Below are 15,481 nucleotides of genomic sequence, written 5' to 3'. Positions count from 1 at the left end.
ATCCACCATTGGCTTCAAGTCTGAAGTAATAGAACCCATTATGACTCTGATCAACATTATCGAAGCGTGTGGTGCAGTTTTTCTGTGTAGCAGTGCCAAATATTTCTCCTTTTAACCGTCCAGTGTTGGGGCTGCTGGAGTCAAACATTATAACGGGACGGTTTCTGTCTTTAAACCACATTCTCTTTGCACTGTCAGTGAGGTCAGCTTCATATTGTTGTTCAATATCAAATGTGCAGGGGATGAAAACACAGGATCCGTTCAGAGCTTCTACTTTATTCGGCAGATTGATATTAAAGCCACACAAAACACCTAAAACAAAGACAAACAGATCGAAGGAAGTAAACAATCATAGGATACAAGCAGAACACACTTCTGCAGAACTTATTGCTCTTTATCTCATGAAGGTCATGAAAGTGCTTTCATAATAATAATTAATCTTGTTAAACAGAGGAATAATCTAAGAATGAGACCTTGTATCAGAGATCCAGTGAGGAGGAACGTCACCAATGTTTCCATCATTTACATTCACCTTACAGCAGAATAAACAACAAATGAAGACATTTTATAGAATGAAAAAAGCAGAAATGTAGGAGCTGTTTTTGATTGTTTATCCTATGCACCTATCGATCATCTACAGGTGTGTGAGGGTCATTGTTGATTGATAGGATGAAAAAATATATTTTATTGTGTATGAATGTATAGCTCTTTTGGTATAAACTCATTATTTCTAGATTAAAGTTTCAGATTTTTTTATTTCTAGATATTTACATGAGAATACAGAACACTACTAAAGATTTTAAAAACAGGTCATTCTTATCTTGAACATGTTTCAAACCTTAACGTTTGAGAATCTGAAAGCTACAGGAGTAAGTGTGAGTTTGAGTGTGTTGTGTGTAAATGTCTTACCAGAGAAGAGAGTTGAAGACAGAGCTCAAGCTGACGCTTCTACACTGAACGGAGGGAGAACTGTGTGTGAAAACGACACAATTTAGCTCATATTAGAGATTCACCACTTCTCCTTTAGACAGAACTCAGTAACAGTATCCAGGCTGAGAAATGTGCAAATCAGTCTGAAGCTACTGAATATTCAACACATTTCTTTATATCTGATGGAAACAAATCATGTGAGATCCAGTGTTCATGTTGATAATAATTCTCCATATTCAGTCATACTTGTTGAATCAAATTAAAAATGAAATCCAAGAACGCTATGTGCAGGAAACATGCTTTTTTCTTTTTCTCATCTTTTGCATTTCTTACTTCTTTGAGATATTATACTGTATCTCAATATTGTGTTACGGTAATATTTCTCATGTTCTGAATTCAGTTTAACAGTTTACTTCAAATAAGGAAGGTTTTCTTGCCCAAGATACTGACAGAAGCTGAAAGCAGGAGAGATTTCAGCAGAATACTGCTGTCTGTTTGTAAGGTCTCTGTGTCTAAAGTCAGCAATACGAGCTGCTCACTTCTACGGCATTTAATTATTCCTGTACAGTAAGTGTGATACTGTAAACATTTACATTTAGTGATTTGACAGATTCATCATAGAGGCAATAAATAATTGTGTTTTGTTTTGTAATATGAAGAGTCTGTCACAGAGCTGTCATCTGTAATATCTGAACTGAAACTGAAAGTGTTTTCATGTTGTCAATGATCTGAAAGTGAAGTCGCTTCTGTCTCTAGTGGAGCAGATGGAAACTGCACATCAGTTCCTGTGATTACAACAAGAAACACTCACCACCAGAGGACACCAGACTGGTATTTTATCGGCTTAGATATAGAAATAGTGATTTTAATAACAACATTTATTTTTTAATGCTATTTTATTGTAATAGGAACTTTATTTGTAAATGCCGAAAGTCAATAATTTTGTTCAGTTTACTGTTCTGAATATCAAATTCTTTACTCATAAATAAATGCTGAATGTCTAAAACTCCTCTTTTGTAAAAGGCTTTCTTGCTCACCAATTTTCAATTTCCTATTGCATGTTTTTATATAATGTTGCTTGCAAAGTTAAATGATGGTAATAAAAAAATACAAGTTTAAAAAGTGAAACATTTATTGTTCAGAATAATATTTATCAAATAAAATGTATAAAATACAGTTTTAATTTCATGCCGACTTGAAGACTTAATTGGGTAAAAAAAAAAATGTATATATATTGGAATAGGAAATAAAGGACATTGGTGTATAATAAACTGCATATTAAAATTAAACCATGCAGGACTGGATTACAGGTGATACTGTTGTAAATATTGATCAGCTTCTTGTAGCAATCGTTTCGCTTCATAAGAACTCAAAGTATCGCCAGGAGCCACAGGTCTTCATTTTGAGTTGCCTGTATGTGCTTTTATTTTTTTATTTCATTTAATTTTTTGCCTTTCAGAGTGCCTTTAGCTGCTGATTTGCATTTAATGAATCACCAACAGCACCGTTTCAGATAAAACCCTTCTTTACTGTTCTACTGAAGAATAAAGTAATCTTCATCGTTAATGTCCTGAGGGTGAGTTCATTTACAACAAATTTGCCTTTTTGGGCGATCTATCCTGTTAAAACGATGAGGAATAAACACTTAAAATATCTTCTTTAATGTTCCACAGATGAAAGAAAGTTCTGTAGGTTTGTAATTGTTATTTTTGGATGAAGGATCTCTTAAATTGTTGCTCAGAGGTTCAAAGGTTTTGGTTCAGTCTTGTTTTTCAGCATCATCTGCGCTGACCAGCGCTTCCTTCTGTCTGTAGCGATGGCTCGTGTTTTCATAAATCACGTCTTCTGATGCCGGTGAGGATGTGTCCGTGATCTTTGCTGTCATGTCTGGTTTTTTGGGCTCTGTCTCAGATGTTGAGGTGTTGTTCTCTGTGTCTGTGTCTCCTGCAGGACAGTGTCGGACCACAGCGTATTCACTGGTCAGCGAGGACAGGCCCATGATCTCTCCTGACGGCGGGTCAGCGTTTGTGAAGTCGATGGAGGAATAATGAAGGGATTCAGGTGCACTCGGTGTCTTTGAGAATGAATAACTCACTGTTTGAGTCAGAATGAATCCAGATCTGTCATCTTCTCTGATTTCTGAAGGTTTCTCTCTCCTTCTTCTGAAAAACAAGGTTTCAGATCTTTGAAACATTGATGCTTGTATAAAATTTAAATCAGATTTAAAAATCCTCCTTGTGATGAAGCTAAAAGCAGGTGAAGTCTCATCAGAGAAATGTGTGAACCAGGATTATTATAGTTAACTAAAACTACAACCAAAACCATTAAAAAAATATTTTGTTAAGTCTTTGTTTTATTTCAGCAGGTTTCTGAGTAAACAATTTTACTTAGTTTAAACTGATGTACTAAAATAACTAAAACTGACATAAAAAATGGAAAAGTGATTAAAAATATTAATAAAACTCAGCATCTAAGTCTATTTTTGAATCTTTCCAGTCTGGCTTTAAGCATCTGCATAGCACAGAGTCTGCTTTATTAAGGGTCCTTAACGATACTTTGTTGGCGACTGACTCTGTTGACTCTGTTATCCTAATTCTGTTAGACATAACCTCAGCTTTTGAATACAGTTTATCATAAAACTCTTTTATCTCGACTAGAATGTTTTATGGGCATCCAGGGAACTGTTCTCAGCTGGTTCAAATCATATTGAACAAATAGAAGTTTCTCTGTCAAATTAGGTAATTTTTCTTCATTGCCTGCTAAACGTTCCTGTGGAGTGCCACAGGGTTCTATTCTCACACCGATTCTTTTTCTTTGTAATTACTTCCTTTGGCCTCTATTTTCAGAAAGCATAGTGTATAATTTCACTGCTATGCACACGATACCCAAATTTATCTACCTTTGAAAAGAAATAAACATGCTGCTCTAAAATCTCTTTTTGCATGCCTGGTTGAAGTGAAAACTTGGTTCTCTCAAGTTCTTTTATTTCTGAAGGATTCAAAAACCGATGTTATAGTCTTTGGCCCAAGTGAAAATTCAGGGAGCAGAAGTATCGATCTGGACTACCTTGCTCCTTTTACTTCTTCCTGTATTAAGAACCTATGTGTTTTCTAGGATCAGAGTCTCAAATTTGATAAACAAATAAAAAAAGGGTTATTAGTTCTTGTTTTCTTCAGTTACGCCTCCTCGCCAAAATTAAATATTTTCTCTCTGTGAAAAATTTAGAGATTGCTATCCATGTGCTCATTACATCACGCTTGAACTACTGTAACTCTCTTTATCTTGGCATTTCTAAATCTTCCATTGCTCATCTCCAATTAGTACAAAACGCTGCTGATAAATTCCTCAAAGGACAACATACATTTGATCATGTTACTCATGTTACTGCATCTTAGAATTCAGTTAAAAATTCCCTATGTTTTTAAATCTATAAATAATCTGGCACCGAGCCATCTATCTGATCAACTTTATCCATAGAATCCTTCACGAAATCTGAGATCTGGTGATCAAACACTTCTCTCTGTCCCCAGATCACGGTTAAAGCACAGAGGGGATAGAGCTTTTGCGGTTGCTGGCCCTAAGCTGTGGAACAAACTTCCAGCTAATATCAGATCGGCAGTCTTTAAATGTTTTTAAATCATCTCTTAAAACCTAGTTATTTTCTATGGCTTTTAATGTATTGTGAGCTTTATGGTATGAATCTGTGGGTTGTCGTGTTCTATCTTTCTTTGTTCAGCACTTTGGTCAGCCGTGCTTTAAATGTGCTATATAAATAAAAAACAAACTTGAAACTTGATCTAAATCAAATAACACTGATTCGATATTAAGTGTAAAGTAAAAATATTTTTAATATAATATTAATATATATTTAGTAAATTTGTTGTGTGTTTTTGTGATCTTTATTAAATGTATATAGTTTTTTTTAATTAATTTACATTTAATTCATTCACTTTTTATTTCAGTTGACATTTAGGTGCTTTATAATTAATTTTATTTATGTTTAAGTACCAAAAAAAAGTTAATGACCCTGTTTTATGCTTTATACTTTTGAAATAATTTCCAATAATAGTTGAATATATGTATGTATGTGTGTGTGTGTGTGTGTGTGTGTGTGTGTGTGTGTGTGTGTGTGTGTGTGTGTGTGTGTTCTTTAGCTTTATCTCATCATATATTACACCAGTTTTGTGTTTATCCTGTTTTGTTCCCACCGTTCATAGCAGAGCATCACGATGCAAGAGATCATCATCACTGAGGCTCCGACAGCAGCTCCGAGCAGCACCGACGGATGATGGAAACCTGCAAAACAGTGTTTTGTTGCTCAGAGGTTGGTCTTTCATAGTTCAGGAGATCTCAGATGTGACATTGCCATTATAATATATTGAACTTTTAAAAGTGTCATTAATAATTTATTTTCTCAATTAGTTTTTTCAGTACAATACAGATATCATTTGATCTTTCTTGTTAATCAGCTGAAGCTGTTGTTGTGTTTCTCACGTGTGTCTTGTGGCGGTGGGATGAACTGAAACTGTTGACTGGCGCTGCTGTATTTGTTTGTGCTGAAACACTGCAGGATGTTCGTGTCTGTGAGGGACTGATGGATGTTCAGGACGCTCTTCACTCCTGTGCTTCCTAACGTCTCCTCACTGATGGAGGTTTCTGTAGAGTTAGTGATCACACGTCCAGACAGACGCCACTCTAGTGTAGGACAGGGATTCCCATGAGCCTCACAGACACACTCCGTTACACTGCTTCGACTGCAAGAGATGGAGATATTGGGTGCAACTGGAAGAGAAAATATAATCGTTATGATACAGAAAACATGTTCAGAATTTTAATGATAAAACACTAAAAATACCATGTTAAAAACGTGTTAACAGCAAGTTCCCTAAGAAACAGGCATATTTAAACAGGATATTTAATGTATTTAAATTTGTATTTTACACTTCTGTGATGATAAAGCTGCTATTCAGTACAATATAATAATTTTAAATTTCATATTGAATTAGTATTTAGTTTTCATTATCATTGAGACACTTAAATAGTTTTTATTAATATTATGAATCAGTTGTTATATTTTTTTCTTCAATTTAAAGTTTCTTTAATTTTGTTGTTTTGTAATTTTTAGATGTTTTTGTTTGTTAAAATATGTCTTTAGATTTTGTTAATTTTTAATGGTGTCTAAAGTGTAAAAAACATGTTTTTATGGTGAAACTGTCACTGTAAAACCATGTTAATTGGTTAAACACAAATAATAAGTCTAACAGGTCATTTCTTGTAATTTTACAGTAAAATACTGTTAAATGTACAGTTTTTAGAAGTGAAAAAGAGCAAGTCATCTTATTTAAATGTATTTAAATTATAATATATTATTTTATAGTGGTATTTTGTTTATCATCAGCTGGAGTGCCCATGAACTCCAATAGAGGGCACTCCACTCAGGACTCTGGCATTCTTGTATTTCCATTCCCAACTCCATTTCCCACAATCCCGTGCTTAGGGCTAATAACCACCAGGTGTTCCCCATTACCCCTCCCCTATATAAACTGTGTTTGGACTCTCAATAAGTGCGAAGTCTTGTTTTATTCTGTCTGGCATTTCTGAGCGGTTTTCCCCTGTGTTTGTTCCTTCCGTGTTTGACTTTGGATTGTGTATAACGACTTTGATTCTCTGCCACCTGCCCCAACCTTTGCCTGGTACTATTTCTGATTTTGGATGTCCCCTGCATACCTGACGCTGTTATCTGATCATTGCCTGTTTGACTACTCTGTAAATAATGTACTGCACATGGATCCGAACATCTCTGAATCACCGTTACAGGTTGTTAGTATATTATAACAAAACATATTTTAGTATTTCAGTAAGTTGGTATATTAACATTATCTAATTCTGTAAATTTAAGTTCAGATCACTGTAGATGAACACAAATGTGTTCATCACAAAAATAGACTAATAGCTAATAGTCTGCTAAAATAGAAAAGAGGAACAAGCCAGAATGATTAAGTTAGGGTTATCTCCGTCTACAAAACACCACACTGGTGAAAGTGACATTATTGTGCTGAAGAACTCAATTTACTCTTCTGACTACAGTAGTACTCGGATATGAAAAGTCTTCACCCAAAAATGAATATTCTGTCATTTACTCACCAAATCTTTTTTTTTTAAGATATTTTGAAGAATGTTGAGAACAACTTTGGAACCCATTGACTTCCATTGAATGGATGAAAAGAGACATTTCTCAAAATATCTTTTTCAGAAAAGTAGGGAAGTGAGGTTTGGAACGAGGCGATAAACGTTGACAATTTTCATTTTATGTGCAAACATTATTTTGATTATTTTGAGCTCTGTTAACACAATTATGTTGATTTTTTTATGTCACCAATGATTAACTCTGTGCAGTTTGTTGGTTGAACATAATTTCATTAGACGTTGTCATGACTTAAATTATTGATATAAATTTTTTCATTACCTTTTTTTTTTTGCCAAAACATTCTTTAATGTGCAGCATCTAATGCTGTCGGTTGCCAGCAGAGTTTGATCACTGCATTGGCTTTATAGAAGAACTGATGACAGTTTCTTGTAATTTCACAGGTTTAAGTGCAGTATCATAAAATTATATATCGAAACCATGCATTTCAAAATGCTGTAGCATAGCTTTAACATGTTGGTCTGTAACAAAAACATTAACAAAAGGGGAACCAAATCTCTCTCCGTCTTCCCAGAAGCATTTTCTGTAAATGAAGACGTTGGTGTCAGGAGAAAGCAGGCTGGATTCAGATGCGGGTAAACTCAAGGCTTTATTCGAAACAGAGGAGAAGAGTCACGGTTCACAGGTTACACTCGCAGTGACAGGATGAGTAGCAGATGAGTCACGTTTCACTCGCAGTGACAGGATGAGTAGCAGATGAGTCACGTTTCACTCGCAGTGACAGGATGAGTAGCAGATGAGTCACGTTTCACAGAAGTACGTATGACCGCCGGACCGGAGGGATGAACAGCTGGAAGCTACTAGGAGCTCAAGGCTTGTAAGAACAAGGGCAGAGGAATCAACTAAACACACTGGAGCCTGAGGACAAGACACGACAAGGTGAGTTCAAAGAGCTGCTAGATGATCGGAGCTATTGGTATGAATAACAACAGTCTGACAATAGACAGAGAAACACAGGGAATAATAAAGGGGAAAAAATTAGAAGGACATAGAGAACAGGTGGCGAGCAATTAAGGTTAACAACGGGGAAACAAGGGAGGCGGGGAAAACACAAACAGGCAGACGCGGTGAGCTGTCAAACCATCCCAACACACACACACACCAAAAAGACAGGTGATTAGCCCCGAGACCCGACAGTACCCCCCCTCCCAGGAGCGTCACCTGGCGCTCTAGGAAGGGGCCTACCTCGATGCCGCCGGAAGTCCTCAATCAACGAGCGGTCCAGAATGTCCCGGGACGGCACCCAACACCTCTCCTCTGGACCATACCCCTCCCAGTCCACAAGATACTGAAACCCCCTGCCGCGGCGCCGCTCATCGAGTAATCTCTTAACCGTATAGGTAGGAGATCCATCCACAAGACGAGGGGGTGGGGGGGTGGGGCGACTGCAAGCAGGATTAAGGGGGGAAGAGAACACAGGCCTGACCCTGGAAACATGAAACACCGGGTGAACCCGACCAAGAGTAGGAGGGAGCTTGAGCCTGATCGCCACCGGACTAACCACCTTGGTGATGCGGAAAGGCCCAATGAATCTGGGTGCCAGCTTACGAGAAGGCGCCCGGAGAGGCAGATCCTTGGTAGAGAGCCAAACCCGTTGACCACACACATAGGTAGGAGGAGAGGACCGGCGACGATCAGCTGCAGCCTTGGTTCTGTCAGAGGTTTGGACCAAAATCCTCCTGACTCTCTCCCAGGTGCGACGGCAGCGCTGGACGAAAGCCAGGGCGGATGGAACCGCTGCGTCGGGTTCCTGTGATGGGAACAGAGGTGGATTATAACCAACAGCACACTCAAAAGGGGACATACCTGACGCGGCCGCAGGAAGGGTGTTATGGGCGTATTCTGCCCAGGAGAGCTGCTGACACCAGGAACTCGGATTGTTGAATGCTAGACAGCGGAGCATTCTTCCTAGATCCTGGTTGGCCCGCTCACACTGCCCATTGGTCTGAGGATGAAAACCAGATGACAGACTAGCAGAGGCCCCAATCTGTCTACAAAATTCCCTCCAGAACCGGGAGATGAACTGGGGACCCCTATCTGAAACAACATCCACCGGTAACCCGTGGAGACGGAAGATGTGATCCACCACCAGTTGGGCGGTCTCCCGGGCGGAGGGTAGCTTGGGCAGGGGAATAAAATGAACCGCTTTGGAAAAGCGATCCACCACCGTGAGAACTACAGTGTTTCCCTTCGAAGGAGGAAGCCCAGAGACGAAATCAAGGGCAATGTGTGACCAAGGATGGGAAGGGATAGGGAGAGGATGCAGTAGACCATCAGGAGGGCGATTGACAGGCTTACTTTGGGCACATGTGGGGCAGGCCAACACAAACTGTCTAACATCCGCGGCCATAGTAGGCCACCAAAAACGCTGTCGGATGGCAGACAACGTTCTCCGAATACCTGGATGGCAGACTAACCTGGATGAGTGACCCCACTCAAGGACCTCAGAGCGCAGCGCAGCCGGCACCGGCAACCTGCCCGCCGGACACTCTCCCGGAACCTGCACCCCTCGACCGGCCTCCTCAACTCGCTGCTCGATACCCCACGAAAGAGCCCCGACCACCAACCCCTCAGGAAGGATGGCCTCGGCCGCAAACTCCCCTCCCGGAGCACCGAACAGGCGAGAGAGGGCATCAGGCTTGGTGTTCTTTGATCCCGGCCGGTACGAGAGGGTGAAGTTGAATCTGGCAAAGAAGAGCGCCCAGCGGGCCTGACGCGAGCTCAGCCTCTTGGCCGAACGGACGTATTCAAGGTTCTTGTGATCCGTCCAGACCAAGAAGGGCTGCGCTGACCCCTCCAACCAATGACGCCACTCACCCAAGGCCAATCGTACCGCCAGCAGCTCTCTGTTGCCGATGTCATAGTTACGTTCTGCAGGGCTGAGACGACGAGAGAAGAATGCACACGGATGAACCTTCCCATCATGGAGGGAACGCTGAGATAGAACTGCGCCAACCCCAACGTCCGAAGCATCAACCTCGACAATGAACTGGGCCTCCGGATCTGGAACCATCAGAACAGGTGCAGAGACAAAACGGGACTTTAAAATGTCAAAGGCTACCTGCGCCTCCCGGTTCCACCTGAAGGACACCTTAGTGGAGGTTAAGGCTGTCAGCGGTGCAGCGATCTGACCAAAATTCCGGATGTAACGCCGGTAGAAGTTGGCAAAACCCAGGAAACGCTGCAGAGCCTTCCGGGAGTCAGGGACCGGCCACTGGGCAACAGCTTCAATCTTAGCGGGATCAGGCTTGATCCCCTCCGTAGAAATAATATGGCCAAGGAACGTAACAGACTCAGCGTGGAATTCGCACTTCTCCGCCTTGACAAACAACTGGTTCTCTAGTAACCGCTGGAGAACCCGTCTGACATGCTGGGTGTGTAATTGGAGAGAAGAAGAAAAAATCAAAATATCATCCAAATACACAAAGACAAATTGATTAATCATGTCACCCAACACGCTGTTGACGAGTCCCTGGAAAACGGCTGGAGCATTGGTCAGACCAAACGGAAGAACCAAGTACTCGTAGTGTCCCGAAGGGGTGTTAAATGCCGTCTTCCACTCATCCCCCTCCCGAATGCGCACCAAGTGGTAGGCGTTGCGCAGGTCTAACTTGGTAAAGACCCGAGCTCCCTGTAATAAATCAAAAGCAGAAGACATTAAAGGTAGGGGGTACCTGTTCTTGATAGTAATGTCATTCAAACCTCTGTAATCAATACAAGGCCGCAGGGAGCCGTCCTTCTTCTGAACAAAGAAAAACCCTGCACCAGCGGGAGAGGAGGAATGGCGGATGAGCCCAGCCTGAAGTGACTCACGTATGTACTTGTCCATGGCCTCTCTCTCAGGACCTGAAAGGGAATATAAACGACCCTTAGGCGGAGAAGAGCCCGGGAGGAGATCAATGGCACAGTCGTAAGGGCGATGCGGAGGTAGCGAGGTGGCCCGGGCCCTACTGAAGACCGCCCGAAGATCATGGTACTCCGCCGGAACACCAGTCAGGTCAGAGGGATCCTCCTGAGGAACACAAGACACAGAGACAGGACAAAAAGCAGCACCCAAACATCACACGTGACAAGACTGACTCCAGGCTAAAACAGAATTACTAACCCAATCAATGTGGGGATTGTGCTTGTGCAACCATGGGTGTCCCAGAATTAAAGGAGCCTTAGGGGAATCAATAATAAACAGTTCAATCCGCTCATGATGACTGCCAGCAATATGGAGGTCTATCTTAGGAGTGACGTGGGTGATGGTGGTAAGGGGACGGCCAGCTAATGACCATGCTGAAACGGGACTAACTAAAGGAACAAGTGGGATTCTCCAACGTTGAGCAGAGGCAGCATAAAGGAAGTTCCCCTCAGCCCCTGAGTCCACAAGGGCGAGTCCAGTGTGTAAACGACTCTGGAAGGAGAGTTGGAACAGCAGCTGAGTGCGTGCTGCAGGAGAGCTTGAGCTGAGAACCGTGCCCACCAGGACTCTCCGCCTCACTGGTGGGCCCTGGCTTTTAACGGACACTGAAGGGCAAAGTGGCCTCCCTTGCCGCAGTATAGACACGCCCCCGACGACAAACGCTCCTGCTTCTGCCGTGGTGTAAGCCGTAGACGACCCAACTGCATGGGCTCCTCTTCCGAGGGCTGTCGGCCGGCTGAACTGGCAGAGGAGGACTCTAGGTGGCGCCACGGGGCGGGTGTTTGCCGTTGTTGGCGGCGCCGGCTAAGACGACCCTCAATGCGGAGCGCGAGACTAATGAGCCTATCCAATTCCCGCGGGAGCTCTATGGCCGCGAGTTCATCCGAAATGGCGAAATCCAACCCCTCGAGAAAACGAGCGCACAGCGCGCTCTCATTCCAGCCGCATGCCGCAGCTAAAGTCTGGAACTGGATAGCATAGTCAGTGACGGAGCTCCTCCCCTGAGACAGTCGTGATAACTGGGCCGCCGCCTCGTCACCCTGAGCAGAGCGATCAAACAATTTGGCCATCTCTAGACTGAAATCCGCGAAAGTGGCACAACAGGGAGCCCGCGATCTCCATACGGCGATTCCCCATTCGCGGGCACGGCCCGAGAGGAGTGTAAGGACATAAGCCACCTTGGTCTCTTCATTTGCGTAACGCCGGGGCTGCAGAGAAAACACCAGCGAGCATTGGGAGAGAAACGCTTGACAGGCGTTAGGATCGCCATCGTAGACCGGCGGATTGTTGGCATGGGGTTCGGACTCGTGTGACATGCTGGTGTGAGGAACGGGCCCCCGGCTCGTTGCCTCTCGCTGAAGATCGTCCACCCGTGTGAGGAGTTCGGAGACTCGGGCACTGAGAACGTCCACATCCTGCGCGGTGGTGTTGAGCTGGGTGGCATGCTGCCCTAACAACACTCCCTGTTGAACGAGAGCCGAGCGAAGCGGATCAGATCCCGCTGAATCCATAATCTGGTCAGACTGTTCTGTCAGGAGAAAGCAGGCTGGATTCAGATGCGGGTAAACTCAAGGCTTTATTCGAAACAGAGGAGAAGAGTCACGGTTCATAGGTTACACTCGCAGTGACAGGATGAGTAGCAGATGAGTCACGTTTCACTCGCAGTGACAGGATGAGTAGCAGATGAGTCACGTTTCACAGAAGTACGTATGACCGCCGGACCGGAGGGATGAACAGCTGGAAGCTACTAGGAGCTCAAGGCTTGTAAGAACAAGGGCAGAGGAATCAACTAAACACACTGGAGCCTGAGGACAAGACACGACAAGGTGAGTTCAAAGAGCTGCTAGATGATCGGAGCTATTGGTATGAATAACAACAGTCTGACAATAGACAGAGAAACACAGGGAATAATAAAGGGGAAAAAATTAGAAGGACATAGAGAACAGGTGGCGAGCAATTAAGGTTAACAACGGGGAAACAAGGGAGGCGGGGAAAACACAAACAGGCAGACGCGGTGAGCTGTCAAACCATCCCAACACACACACACACCAAAAAGACAGGTGATTAGCCCCGAGACCCGACAGTTGGCACAGTGCTACAGCCATTTCACAGCTTTTCTTTTTTCATTTTCACAGCTAGTCCACCTTACTCTGTGATGCACACACCATGTCACATATTACACCATATACTGTAGCATGCTGTGTAGTATATAGTTTATATGATAAAATCGTCTTCAACTTAAGCTATATGTAAAGTTTATACCATTTAAACATACTTTTGTGTGTGGGGGGGGGGGTTGTCTCCTTAGTGTCTTTTCAGTGCTGAAAGTCATATTTTGACTGTGTGAAAAAAGTATGATTCCCTTACATGATTTTATGGTAAAGTTGCAACTTTTTAATGTCATTTTACGTTTATTTTCTCTATAAACAATGCACTTTGCATTTAGTGCTGTCTACAGCATTGTTATGTTTTTGCTGCAGTTACTGTAGTAATGGCACTATATTCACTATATTCACTGTATTTATGTTATCAAGGATTAGATTAAGGTTATCATATTAAATTAATTTGCGGTCTGTGTTTTTACTCACACTGAACATCCAGCTGAATTGTAGCATTGCAGTGGCCATGCTGGTTTTGAGCTTTACAGCCATACTGTGCACCGTGTGTAGGGTTTGTCACGATGTAGGTGTGATTATATCCAGTCTGGAGGAGCTCAAACTGAGACCCTGTCTCTCTGTACCAGGTGTAGTTCACTGCTGGGTTTGCATCACTGCTGCAGATCAGAGTCACTTTGCCCTTCATCACTGAGCTGGAGGGAAACACTGACAACGATGTGTTTTTTGGAGCATCTGAGGAAAAAAAAAGTGCAATGTATGTGTGATTTAACACTTCCAGAGTTGAAACACTTTACGTTTAAACCTCTCTATTTTAGACTCACACACGTCTCATCTGTGCTATGTTTACTGTTGTGTGTATGGGTGTGGAGAGTAGGTGTGTCTGATTAGCGTGTGCTACCCCGTCTTGTATTGTCAGATACTTGGCGTTTGTCTTCTTGCTCCTGGTCATCTTTTCCTCCAGTACTTGGTTACTTGATCTTCCACTACTATCCTCCCCGGATATACTTCTGTGTGCCTGCCTATTTCGTCCCTGCGCTACAGAGACCACCAGCCTGCGGCAAGCTCTGCTGTTGCTTGTTTGTTCCTTGTGTTTGGCTTCATTCCAATAAATTGTCTGTTTAAGCATCCACTCTTAAATCCGGTCTTGTGAATTGTGACAGAAGGATCAGACCATAATGGATTCAGCCGAAGCTTCAGAACTGCAGTTTTTTTGCCCCAAACAACCCCAACATGGATTAACAAGAGGAGCAAATGCTGGCAACTAGCCGTGCCATGCAAGCACTCAGGTACAACTCTTAAGATCGCCCACTGCGCTACCCCCACCGCTCGTTCCTCACGTTCCAGCAGACAGTGCTCACCAGCGTGAGCCCAGACTACCCACCCCAAAGATGTATGACAGAGATCCCAATCTCTGCAGAGCCTTTTAAACTAAATTATCTATGTTTTGGCCTGTTCAGTCTGTGCACGGGGTAAGACTTCCTATCGCCCATCAGTGGGGTTGCTCCAACCGCTGTCTGTCCCTTCAAGACCCTGGTCCCACATCGCACTCAATTTCATTACTGTCCTCCCTGGGCAACATGGTTGTTTTGACCATAGTGGACTGGTTCTCGAAGGTGACTCATTTTATCCCCTTGCCTAAATTACCATCTGCCAAGGAGACTGATATTGTTATAGATCACGTCTTTGGTATTCATGGCCTCCTGGTAGATGTGGTTTCCGACAGGAGGCCCCAGTTTGTATCCAAATTTTGGAGAGTTTTGTTGATTATTGGTGCGAGAGTGAGTCGGTCTTCTGTTTTTCACCCTCAGACCAACGGCCAGACTGAGCAGGCCAACCAGGACCTGAAGAGTGTGTTGCGATGTTTGGTCACACAGAATCCCACTAACTGGAGCCAGCAACTCTCGTGGGTTGAGTACGCACATAACTCATTAGCAGTGTCAACCACGTGGTTCTCACCTTTTGAATGTAGCTTATGTTACAAGCCACCCATTTTTTCCAGTCTGGAGTCCGAAGTTGCAGTCATCTCTGCTCACGCTTTTCTCCAGAGGTGTCATCGCAGCTGGAGAAGAGCCAGAGAGACTCTTCTCCAGGTGGGAGCATGCACCAATGCTAAGGCCGATCACCACCACTCGAAGCCTGCCATCTACATCGTGGGTCAAAAGTTGTGGCTTTCTACCAAAAACATTCCGCTCTGCCCCATATGTAATAAACATGCTCCCAAATTTATTGGCCCATTTCCTGTCACTAAGATTCTTAGTCCAGTGGCAGTCCGCCTCAAACTTCCTTCGGCGTACCAGAGAATTCATCCCGTGTTCCATGTTT

General features: G+C 43.1%; 1 protein-coding gene and 1 long non-coding RNA gene across 4 annotated transcripts in view; one reads left to right on the top strand and one right to left on the bottom strand.

The window, feature by feature from the left end:
- Positions 1-14,496, bottom strand: part of LOC132098636 (myelin-associated glycoprotein-like) — an 82,276-nt gene extending 67,780 nt beyond the window's left edge. For 2 of the 3 annotated variants that reach the window (XM_059504708.1, XM_059504710.1), the window contains exons 1-3: positions 13,631-14,496; positions 5,425-5,712; positions 5,139-5,226 (exon numbers count right to left, since the gene is read on the bottom strand). In XM_059504708.1, the coding sequence (XP_059360691.1) occupies positions 5,139-5,226; positions 5,425-5,712; positions 13,631-13,844 (590 nt within the window). In that variant the 5' untranslated portion in view covers positions 13,845-14,496. Of the gene's footprint in view, positions 1-3,025; positions 3,093-5,138; positions 5,227-5,424; positions 5,713-13,630 lie in introns of all 3 variants that reach the window. The other variant, XM_059504709.1, reaches the window with a different exon arrangement.
- LOC132098639 (uncharacterized) lies at positions 2,464-3,392 on the top strand. The gene is made up of 2 exons (XR_009422957.1): positions 2,464-2,784; positions 2,881-3,392. It is a non-coding gene; the product is annotated as an uncharacterized LOC132098639 (long non-coding RNA).
- Positions 14,497-15,481: the final 985 nt, after the last annotated feature.

Source organism: Carassius carassius, chromosome 22 (genome assembly GCF_963082965.1).
Source record: "Carassius carassius chromosome 22, fCarCar2.1, whole genome shotgun sequence".
NCBI lineage: Eukaryota > Metazoa > Chordata > Actinopteri > Cypriniformes > Cyprinidae > Carassius > Carassius carassius.
Note: the sequence above shows the minus strand (reverse complement) of the source record. Positions and strands in the feature narration are given on the sequence as shown.